The sequence below is a fragment of the Saimiri boliviensis genome, chromosome 10, assembly GCF_048565385.1.
Source record: "Saimiri boliviensis isolate mSaiBol1 chromosome 10, mSaiBol1.pri, whole genome shotgun sequence".
In the NCBI taxonomy this organism is placed as follows: Eukaryota; Metazoa; Chordata; class Mammalia; order Primates; family Cebidae; genus Saimiri; species Saimiri boliviensis.
Window position 1 is genome coordinate 40,950,479 of NC_133458.1, and position 12,474 is coordinate 40,962,952.

General features: G+C 33.6%; 1 protein-coding gene across 4 annotated transcripts in view; it reads left to right on the forward strand.

The window, feature by feature from the left end:
• TFEC (transcription factor EC) overlaps positions 1 to 12,474 on the forward strand; it is a 194,656-nt gene that overhangs the window by 145,096 nt on the left and 37,086 nt on the right. For all 4 annotated transcript variants that reach the window (XM_074379177.1, XM_010343944.3, XM_074379178.1 and 1 more), the window contains one exon: positions 5,297 to 5,548. In XM_074379177.1, the coding sequence (XP_074235278.1) occupies positions 5,297 to 5,548 (252 nt within the window). The remainder of the gene's footprint in view (positions 1 to 5,296; positions 5,549 to 12,474) is intronic.

A 12,474-nucleotide genomic window follows, 5' to 3' on the forward strand; every position in this document is an offset into this window, starting at 1 on the left:
ATGCAAGGCAAATACTCTCCTTTACTCTTCCTTCTCCTTTTCTCAAGCAGGAGTCTCTCCCCAAACCCACCTATGTCAGCATGTCTCTGAGTCTCACTCAAGGCCCATCACGAGTACTGCAAGGGTACTACTGCTGATCATTCAGGGCCCACAGGCTAATTAGCATTCAAGGAAGTGGGTTCTTTTCTGGCCCAGGATGTATCTAGAAATGGCTGTGAGCTAGATTCTGGAATGAGGGCCTCAGCAGGCATTTCACTAGTTCTTATGTCCCCCGAAGTCCACTGGTTGCAAGCTAAGCATAGCAACAGGACTTGCTTGAGAATTGCAGCTCTTGTAGCCTAAACTGCCTTTCAAGTTTATTCAGAAACCCAGAGAGCTCTAGCCCATGGTTTTGAGGCTGCAAATAACTAAGCTTCTGACCACTGGAATGGACAATTCCCCTCTGGGTAGGGCTGGTCTAAATGCTCCCTCTGTGGGTATCAGCTGTATTCTGCCTTGTATTGCTTTCCACTGTGACAGGGCAGCACTGAGTTCCAATGCAAGGTTCTACGCTCACTGCACTCTTTCTCCCCAAGAGCACAGACACTCTCTCTGAGCCCTGCCAGGGTTGGAGGAGGGAAGATGTTAGCAACTCAAGAATCTTTCCTACCTTCTCCAGTGCCTCTCTCAGTGATATGAAGTTAAAACAAGATACTGTGTTTGCTCACCCGATTTGTGGTTATTATGAAGGTGTTTTTTTTGTGTGGATCATTGTTCAATTTGGTGTTCCTGCATGGAGTACAATTGCTGGAGGTTCCTTCTTGGCCATCTTCTTCCATCTCCTCTGGCAAATATCTTGTAACAACCAAATAATACTCCTAATTTCTCCCTCGTGCCACTTGTATAATTGCTGTCATTAATTTTAATTATTACATAAGCATACCTAAGCATATATATAAGTCTACATAGTCAAATGCTTTATTATTTTAAATATATTAATGTAGATCAATGAAGAATAAGAAAGTAAGCAATTTTATTTTAACCTTCATTTATTCTGTTTCTAATGCTCTTTTTCTCCCTATATAGGTCTGAATTTTTGACCTACATTTCTTTCTCTCTAAGGAATTTTAAAAAACATTTCTTGCCAGGCAGGGCTACTAAAAAACAATTTTCCTCAATTTCTGCTTGTCTATAAAAATCCTTATTTCTCCTATATTTTTTAAGGGAAATTTCACAAGATACAGAATTCTAGATTGGTGGGTTGTTTTGTTTTTTTTCCTCTCAATCTTTTAAATATTTAATTCCTCTCTTCTTGCTTGCATGGTTTCTAAGGAAAAGTCAGATATAATTTTTATCTTTGCTTCTCTACAGGTAAGGTGTTTATTTCTTCTAGATTTTTGCAGGACTTTTTTTTATCTTTGATTTTCTGTACTTCAAATATAAAATGCCCAGGAATGGATTGTTTGTTTGTTTGTTTTATTTTCATCTGGCATTCATTTTGCTTGGTGTTCTCTGAGCTTCTTGGCTCTTTGGTTTGGTGTGTTACATTAACTGAAGAAATTCTAAGTCATTATTGCTTCAGATATTGTTTCTGTTCCTTTCTCCCTTCCTCCTCCCTTGGTTTTTCCCATTGTGCATGTGTTACACTTTTTGTCATTGTCTCACAGTTCTTACATATTCTTCATTTTTTTTTTTATCTTTTTCTTTTTGCTTTTCAGTTCTGTAGGTTCTTGTTGTGAAATCCTGCATCTCAGAGACCTTTTTCTCCATCATCTTCAATCTATTAATAGACCCATCAAAGGCATTCTTTATTTCTGTGCAGTGTTTTTGACTTTTTTTATTCCTTTTTCCCCCCTTGGATTTTCTCTGTTTTCATTGCCCATCTGCTCTTGCCTGCTGCCTACTTTATCTATAGGCACCCTTAGCATGTTAATCATAGTTTAAAAAAAGTTCATCCTGGTCAGATAATTTCAACCTCCCTGTCATACCTGGGTCTGGTTATAATGCTTGCTCTACTTTTTCAAACTATGTTTTTTAGCCTTTTAATATGTCTTACGGTTTTTTTGATAGTCAGACAGGATGTACTGGATGTAAAATAATTATTATAAGTAAGCTGTTAGTAATGTGATAAGGCATTAGGTAAAGGAAAATATTTTACATATAGGTTAGTTTGCAATAGCAACATGTTAGGGTAATAATATTAAAACATAATTTTGAGTTCTGAAGATATGATTTACTTATTCTTTTAAAAAACAAAATTCTCTTCATTTTGATGGTCTTAATCTCTGACAATTCAATTAACCAAATCACAATCAATAGCTGTTCTTGTCTCCTAGCAAAGACTTTGATATTCTGATTATGGTTTATATGCTCTTCTAGTGGATTCCCAAGATTAACTCTAATGACTCATTCTTTCATTCATTTGCTGAAGACATATAAACACATATAAGCTGTGTGTCATTCTCTGGGCCACATGCAAGAAGCATGGCGGTCGAGCAGCCAACAAGATAAATACAGTCCTTGCCCATGAAGAGTTCAGTTTTTACTACCCTGTCTAGACTGTGACTATAGTGTACACGATTTGATGGCAGACACTACGTTAATCTGCCTTCCACCTTCAGTGTACCACTTAGTGCCCACACATGCCTGATACTCAAAAACTGTTTCTTGAATAAGTGAACAAATGAACAATGGCAACCTATAATTTCATTTACTTTATCCCATGAAATATTGGCACATTCAGTTAAAGAAATTCACTAGATAATTTTATGTCTTTGTAACCTAGGCAATTTTTAAGGTATTTTAAAATTAGTGGTACACAGTTGAACTGGTATTTTACAACGAGTGATCCCATTGTTCTGATATTGGTTCATGGTTGGTAAAGTCAGAGATTTTTCTAGGGAGCAGAATAATCACCTTTCATTGAAACTTCCCGTGCTACACTAAGTTTTTTGACTCTTCTGCTTAGTTTATAGATGTTGTACAGGTAACATCCAACAGAGTCCTCACTCTTGCCTGCTAAACTTTTGTAATTCCTTAGAAATAATCAATAATTTAGGTAGCATTAGAGTTAGTCCCATACTATATTGTGTTCTGGTTCTATATAGAGTAGCCTAGAGAGGAGATGGTATTCTTGCTTTGAGAAAAGTATTTGTGACTTCTTTTGCATGAGTAACCTTTGCGACTGTCTCACAACTTCTTGTCTTGTTTCATCTCGATCTTTTATGTTTGAGATTTTCTTTCCTTTGCCTGCTGTATAGGACTATCTCTCCTTCCAGCAGCTGACTTAAAATCACTTTCTCTTTCAATATGTTTTTTAAAACTATTGCTTTTTAATTTCATTGCATGTATTATGAAGCTTTTGCTTTGCATTGTGAACATTTCAGTTATTTACTCAGGAACTGATATTGTAATGTTTAGGAAGACAGACTCTGTATTCCACTTTTTTTTTTTTTTCTCACTAGCTGAATGATAATAGGTATGCCATTTAAACTCTCTAAATTTTAGTGGCTTCATCTATATAGTACAATGGGGATACCAATTAATGATACCTATCTGCTAAGGTTATAACAAGAATGGAATAAAAGAATACATGTAATTATTTGGCACATTTCCTGGTATCTGTTGCTTAATATTATTGTCATTATTGTTGTTGCTATAGTTGATATTAATACTGGCCAATAGACTGCAAACTCCTAGAATCTTGGGATCACATCTATGACTTCTTTTGTATTCTGGATATAACACAAGAGTAAGTGCTTCAGTGAAGGCTTTTGGAATGAAGGAATAAAAAGTAAAAAAAAAGAATTAGTGTATGTTGTAAATTCTGGTTCAATATACTCTTCTTAGGAGAGGAGATGTTTTCCAGTTGTAGGTATACAATATTTTTTAGCATTCAGTTGCATAGTGTGAATGATCATTCAGATTTGTGAAACTGAAAGTGTTCTTTATAATGTATATTTCATAAATGCATACAGATTAAGAAGGATTAATTTAGTACAGTGGGATAATCTAAACAGCTACCCTAAAAAAAAACTACCACTGGCATTTTAATAAAATGTTATTTTACAACTTTAAAGCTCATAGCAATATAATTAGTAATATGTGTAATCTTTATTACCAATCTTAATCTTTTTTATATGACTGAAAAATTATTTTATGGCAGTACAATTAAAATAATGCTAAAAATGTCAGCATAACAGAATTAAACTAAAGTAACTACTACAATATTGTACCCCAAACTGGCTAATTTAAATGCAAAATACTTTGTACAGGCTATTTATCTGGGCTAATGCATGTTAAGGGATTTAAGGAGTAGTTTGTGTAACTGAAATAAAAGGAAAAATAAGCACTGTACAGCAATCTTTACTATTGTTTAACATGAGGGAAATATTAACTACGTTTATACATAGGCCACTTGAGGAAAATGTATTAAAAGTCCTATCATAGCATAGTAAATATAAAGATGACTACCAGGCAATACTACGTTGATAGGCTTTTAAAGAACAGATTTGAAATGCTTAAAGTTGTCCCTTACACAAATGATAGTACAATATTAACTATGATAACTAGACTGAAGGCATGCAATTTTGAAAGTATGTGGTATATTTTGAAAAAGGGATTTTGACAGACTGGACAGTTGATTAGTTGACACATGACAAGTGTTAGATTTTTTCCTGAATGCTTCTGTCAATTCATAATAATGACTCTGCCACTTTATCATTATTATAAGGTAAAAATATGAAAGGGTTTAAAAATAAGTTTAAAAAATAAAACTGGACACAGGATAGAAGTAGGAAAATACAGAATAGTAGAAAAAAACTACCTAGATTTTCACCACACATAACAATTACACACTTAATATTTTGTACATATATTTCTAGTTTCTGCTCTCTTATAATTTTAATTTTCTTAAGAAAAAAGTTTTGATCATATTCCATAGAATATTTATGTGTAATACAAAGGAATCCAAGTAATAGACTTTATATGCAAATTACTTATAATAGTGAATCATCTGTATTTTCCTTATTTAGATCCTTCTTTTTTAGACCCTCCAAAAGTATTACGGCTTATATATTTATTTCTAATTTTTAGACCTACTCATATTAAAAAAGGGATTAGCATTTAAAATATTTTGTTAAAGTTTAAATCACTTTTTAATAATCATAACCCATGAAAATTGTATATAACTTAGGACAGAAGCAGGGATGACAGATTTGAGAGAAACTAGATGCTATCCTAGTGCAATTGTGGAAAGGACAACTCTGATTTTACAGATGATGCTGCACATTATGTTTGTTTGATTTTGATCATGTAGGTTCCAGCACACCTGGAAAGCTCTGCAAGACCTCAGCTACAGAAAGCCCAGAGAGAGCATGTAAATTCTTTCATGACTCTCGATCACCAGATCATCAATCCAACTCTTAAACGGTCACAACCTGCAGTGACAAGCAGTGGGCCTCTCGTGCAGCATGCACACACAACTCTGGACAGTGACCCTGGCCTCGCAGAAAACCCGCTCACCAAGTTACTAACTCTTGGGAAAGAAGATGACAATGCACAATGGCATGTATGTCTAATGGCTGGTTATGCAAATATATCATCAGGTTTTGAAAAAAAACTCCATTAAAGTAATTGAAGTCAACATTATCACAGTAAACATTCCAAATGCAAGTGTAACAAAAGATGTGCTTTTAACTAATTATTCACTATTAACTATGCATATAAATTTCTATGCATAATAAATTATAAGAATTCATTTTTAATACTCCCTTCAATTATGTATTAATGTGAATTAAGATAGACACTAACAGTAGTATATGTTTAGAAGATTTAGCTCTAATTATAAGTGTTTTCTGATAAGTTTAGTTGAAATATTGATCAGTCGTTAGATTGTCTTAAATGTCCGTTAAAATAAAACAGGCAAGAATTGCTTAAGCAGCAGTGAATTTTTGCTGTAGAAATGACTATTAGAATAAGGCTAATAATCTTATTGCATTTATATTTTATGAAATTATATCTGAATCTTTTAACTTTTGCTTTTTTACGCATTCAATTTTATTTTCAATAAATACTTGGCTACTATTTACTGAATAACAAATTTAGAGGTGCTGAGGATACAAAAATAAATGAGTATTTAGCTTCATGGAGTTTATATTAATTGTGACTTGTTTGTAATGAACCTTCAGAAAACATTGAAGTATGAATAGAACTGGGAAACACTGGTACTAGACAAAAGACTCCTTTTAATGTTTCAATATTAAAAAAAACTACATTAATAACTGAGCTTTCTTTTCTTTTTTCCATTAGATTTGTTAGATAAAGATATGGTCCTATGATCTCCCAGGTTTAATCTTCCAATCTACATTCCTGGTGATTATTGCTGATTTCAGGTCAATACTTATTATCTATTAAGCCTGTAGCCTGCAGGCGCAAAAGGATAATGCTCAGAATCTCAGTATTTAAAATCTGAATGACAGAGAATTTTTTTTAACAAATTTTATATTAACCTGGAAAAGACAAAAAATAAGGATCTGGTAGATGGTTAATAAAATATAAAACAATAAAAAATGGAATCTTTTGAAATCTAAAACCGAATGTAAGTATCTACATGTATATTTATTCAAAATTTACAGTAGTGGATATATAAAAATATTTCTCCCCCCAAAATGAATGTAGAACCAGGTTCTCTAGTCACTTTATGAAGCTTGTAAAAATATATATAAGATGAAATAATCTGTTCAGTAAATATTAGATATACACACAATACAGTTTATGCTACAGTTACTTCTTTCAAAGTTCATTTTCTTATGTGAAAGGTTGATTTATAAAGAGAAAAACAAATCCTGAAAGATACACATACGCCAGTTAATTCTAGGTAAAACCTAGAAACTAATTTTATTACATATTTTATAAAATATGTACTCTAAAAAATGAGAATGGATAAGTAACATAGATTTAGCCTTCTTTTATCTTTTGTTAATGTTTAAGCACGCATTTTACCTTTGCTTTTATACTGAGTTTGTACATACAAAGAAAATTCACATGTTTTTAGCGGTCTTTGGGTGTGCTCAATTAAAGAATCTCATGGCTCGGAAGGGTGCAAAGTCCCAAGAATTACATTGGCTTTGTGGCAATGTGAACAATGGCTATAGACATTTTTTTTCTATTTTTTTAAACCATCATGTTTTAAATTACGTATACAACAGTATCTTATAACCATCATTAATGTTCATTTAATCACAGTTTTATTCAGTCTGTAAGAGTTTCAATCAGTGTGTGGTCCCTTTGAATTTGGTATGTTTACACAGTTTCACATACTGCCATCATTCACAGACTTGTTATCTTTGATAGCTAGGATAAATCCTGTGCTGTTGCAATATTCTAATACATTTATTGGTGCTTGGAGCCTATGACTCAAAGCAGAAAGTATATAGTCTTTGGACACAGTCAATGTAGTATAGATGTGTGGTCTCAGTTTTTAATTTCTCTCACGCATATGTGTATACCTTGTTTAATTGTTTTAATGCTTGCATTATTTTAAGTTTTTAACACAAGGGCAGAGTTGGAGCTCAGGAGATGGTGGCTATAGCCATCTTTCTTTTTCTCCCAAGCCTTTTCTACCTGTGACAAGAGGGAGCATTTCGTCAATTCAAAGAAGACTGCAGAAATCATAGCTACCACAGGATAAGTCTGAGAACAGCTTTATATTCAGGATTTGATCATTGGAAATAGGAATAACTTGAAGACTGGAAATCTCTAAGATGAAATGTAAAATCAAAAGAAGCATTTTGTAACATGGGTGTTGCTAAGATACAATTCAAATTTGTACCCATAGCACATGTACCCTTCTGCACTTAACCCTTTCACTGGCTCAGACTTATCCTTTAACATTCCCATGGAGCTTCATGTTTCAGCTCTCTGAGTTCACCACTGGTTCTCATGGTGGCCGGGTTCTCCTTCTTACAACTTTATCTCCTGCTTATTTGATCACCACCATTTGTCTGGATAATTCCAATTTGCCCTTCAAAATTCATTTCAGGTTTCTTGTCTAAGGTGTTTTCCCTGGTGATGCTCTGTCTGGGCTTAGTGTCTATTAACTGAGTTTTCATAGCAATATTAATATCATATAGATAACAATTGCACTTTTCATGGCATTCTCACAGCACATGCTACATTTTAATTAGGGCTTTTATTGTTTTTCTTATCTTTTAGTCTGTTAATTCCTTGGTGAAAATACCATAACTTACTCACATTTTAATCTCTAGCTCCTAAGACAAATTTCTGCCAATTATTAATCAATGCATTTTTTGGCTAGTTTATAAGTTAATGAATAATGAGTACCCTTATTTTAATAATATTTCTCTACTTGCTAATATAAATATGATGATACTTAAGTAATATGGTATAATTTTAAAAGAACCATGAGAGAAGTGAAATCAAGGCACTCTAGAAAATCAGAAAGAAGACACATTTTTTCAGTGTGAGGACTCAGGGAATCCCGGAAGAGGTAATATTTGAGTTGGGTTTTGAAAAACGTGTATATCAACAGCAAAGATGGCAGAAGATAATTTTTTGAGTAGAGAATGCTGTAAGCTAGGGGCAGAGTGGACAAGCATAAGTGGGTTTTGAAAGTGACACAATTTGGTGCAGATAAGTGACTGAGGTTAGAAAGGAGGATTAGGGTGGGGCTTTGGAGCTTAAATGCAGATTTGGGAACTTAGAACGTGATTCCAGGGTAGTGGGGTACTGTATCAATTAGATCTGCATTAGGAACATAAAAGAGAAACCCACTTCCAGTGATTTAACCAAATGAGAGGTAAAAATTTTTCTCCCATAATATTTTTCTCTCAATAATCTTGCATTATCTCACATAGTCTTATACAATTATATCTTATAATTGTTAATGACATAGAATATTGACAGTGATATTAACAACAAAATTAAGAGAACATACATTTATTCTTTATTTTATATCAGGTGATATTTTAAATACTTTATCTGGATTAATTAGTTTAATTTTTAAAAAAGCACTACGATTTACTATTGTCTCAATTTTTTTTTTTTTTTTGAATGGAGGAAGACAAGTCTTCCTCTGTCACCCAGGCTGGAGTGCAGTGGTACGATCTCAGCTCGCTGTAACTTCTGCAGCCCAGGATCAAGAGATTGTCAGCCTCCCAAGTAGCTGGGACTACAAGCACAAGCCACCACACCCAGCTAGTATTTGTATTTTTAGTAAAGATGGAGTTTCACCATGTTGGCCAGGGTGATCTTGAACTCCTGACCTCACATGATCCACCTGCCTCAGACTCCTAAAGTGCTGAGATTACAGGCATAAGCCACCACACCTGGCCTCTATCATCTCCACTTTTAAAATGGGGCAACTCGTGTGAAAAGTAGTCCAGAGTAGGTAGTCAGAGGCTGGTGTAGTTCTCTGTTGTGATGTCAACATAGATCAATTCTTCCTCTACCTTTCTTCTTTACTATGTGACTTTTATCTCAAAGAGCTCCACATGATCATAAGAGGGCCTCTTCACCTCTCAGGTCCCCAAACCAGGTGGACAGCAGAGAGAGAGAAGCAAGTAGAATGCCTCTGTGAGGAAAGAAAAATTTTTGCGGAAATTCACAACAGACCTATGTAAATGACTTAGTCAAAACTGTGTCACACAGCCACATTTGGCTGATGTGAAGCTGAGAAAAGTGCATTTTTGTCTTCCGAGCATATTATTTCATCAAAAACATTAGTAAGAAATAAGAAGAAAATTGATGTTTACTACACAACTCTCAATGGATCTGCCATGGAAACAAGATTTTGAGTACAAAAGTATCCTAATCAAAGCAATGCTTCAGAGACATTTAAATCAGAGGGAAAGATTTGAGGTTAAGGTTTGTGCTAGGTGAACAGATGACAGAATATTACAATGAAATTTAGTTATATCCCAAATCAGGACAGTTTGTGATAGGGAAAGTAAAAGAAATGAACTCAGGGGATAATGCATCTCTGTCATATTGTATATGTGAAGTGAAGGTAGAGATGAGTTTGCTGCAATTTTGAGATTTTTGAGCCTTTACAGAATGAATAACATAGACGAAGGAACTGTTAAAAGTATGGTAGTTAGAGGGAGTGTAGAGTTTGGCATGGAAGTGATGATAAGCTAACTTAGAAGACAATTAGGAGAAATTCAAAGGACAAATGAAAATTTTTTTAAAAAGCATATTTATCAGAAAAATGCTTAGAACAGTAAATAAGATTAAGTTTTTTTTTTTTTTTTCATTCAAGCAGCTGTCATTGCCACATGCTCAGGGGAAAAATCTGCACATCATGTATAATCTATATCATATAGAAGCTTTAGGTTGAGGACAAGAGAAAAAAATAAATAATTATAATATTATATAGAAAAACTTAGAGGAAATTGACTAGTAGGGCATTTAGCCAGATGGGATAGCATGAGCACAGAATAGAGATGGGAAACAGTGTGAAATGAATAGAAGAGAAGGCAGATGGTAGTAAAAGATGACATCAAAGAATTAAGTAATCAACAAATTACAGAGAGGTTAGTACTCATGTTAAACAGTATCAAGTCACTGTAGGGTTGCAACTTGGGAGCTAGGGTGACATAATTAGATTTGACTCTAGATCACTTTGTCAACTATGTAGAGGGAGAAGTCTGGACTCAGGGATAGGGAACAGCTGGGAGTCTATTTCTATTGTGTAATGCAAGAAAATGAGGCTTTCCCTTAAAATATGTTGAACTGTGGTATCAGTGAGATCATCACGTGGAGATGGCGGTGACAGCTAGGTATGCAAATTTGCTGGACTGGAGGAAGAGATTTGAGATTTTTAGCATGTGGATGGTCCCTGAAATCTTGAATGAGAAATAAATCCCCTTGAGAACCTGAATACTGTGAGGAGAGTGATAGCTAAAGATATTGTTTTGAAGATAACCAACATTTAAGGAGTGGTCAGAAGAGAAGGCCCATAAAAGTAAAGTAAAAAGATAACTGGGAGAGTGTGATGTCATTGATGCCAAATAAAGAATTAGTTTAAAGAAGGAAGGAATGATTCCCACACCCAAATGTAGCAGACGAGTCTAGTAAAATAAGAACTGATTGATATCTGTTGAACTTGGCAGCGTCAATAAAAACGACAACAAAACGAATGTCAAGTAGGAAGGTGAGCACGAGCCATTCTACCTTGAATTCAGAGTTAATAGAAGGTGGAGAGATGGACCACCTGGGATGTTTGGACAGAAGGTAACAGGACAAAGGCACAAAAGGTCATAAAATAAAAATTGTCCGGGTGATCTGCCAGTGTTTAGACTGGATCTAAAACAAAGGCTGCATTTGATGAATGAGATTATGGAATTTAAGATTTCAGAAATGAAGCAGTTTAGATGATGACAAGACCCAAGGCATGGCTTTGAGTGTAGGTAAAGAGAAGTATGAATTTAAGTTTGTGTGCTGAACTATCAGATTTAGAGAGAGTTAAAATATTCAACTACAAATCTTGATTCACTTTTCCATAGAATTCTGACAGTTGTGTATATTTTTAGGTGCATATGTGTTCGTGATCACTTGGTATTATTTTTCCTTCAGATTTTAACCTTGAAATTTATATTGCTTAATATGAATACCACTACTGTGGATTTCCTTTTTGTTATATTTATGATACTTTATTTAACCTTGTTTCAGCTTTTTCTGTTTTATTTTAAATGTGTCTCTTATAGACAAAATATTACAAAACCTTTTAAAAATCCAATTTGAGAGTTTCTCAATCAGTATCTTAACTCATTTACATTTTTGTATTTACTTTAATATTAGGATTTAATTTTTTTTGTCTTAAGTTACTATACTTTCTGTTTCTTTGCCCTCTTTTTTCTATCTTCCATTGGTCAGTTGAATATGTGAAGCTTTTTATCTTTTTTTCTGTTTGTTATGCCCAATATTTAAAAAGTCATCATTATGTTTTTTTCTACATCTATATCCTTGTTTAATGTTATATATGTCATATTCTTAAGTAAACATCTACTTTAGTATGGTCTCAACTCCTTGTTGTCATGTACCTTTCTGTATTGATATTTATAGAATTAATGTATGTATAAAATTCATGTATATGTACATATCAATAGAAATACATAAATAAATATTATACATGTATGTGTCTCTCTATATATCATAGAGTTACTTAGATCACAAAAAGTTTACTGTCCTTTACTTATTTTTTTTGTTTTGTATCACTTTCATGGTTTTATTTACCTTCTGACTGGAGTATTCCTTAATCTGTTTTTAAAAGGTCTTTTTGCTTCAAAGTTTCTGTGTTTTTATATCCAAAAAGAATACGTAAAAGTTACTTTGTTGGCTTTAAATGTGTAGGTTCAAAGTTCTTTACCTCTAATATTTCAAGTATTATCCCATTTTCTTCTTGCACTCAGTGTTGTTTAAAAGTTTCATCCATGTTCTTTTGTAAACCTTTATTTTCACATATCTGAAAATGTA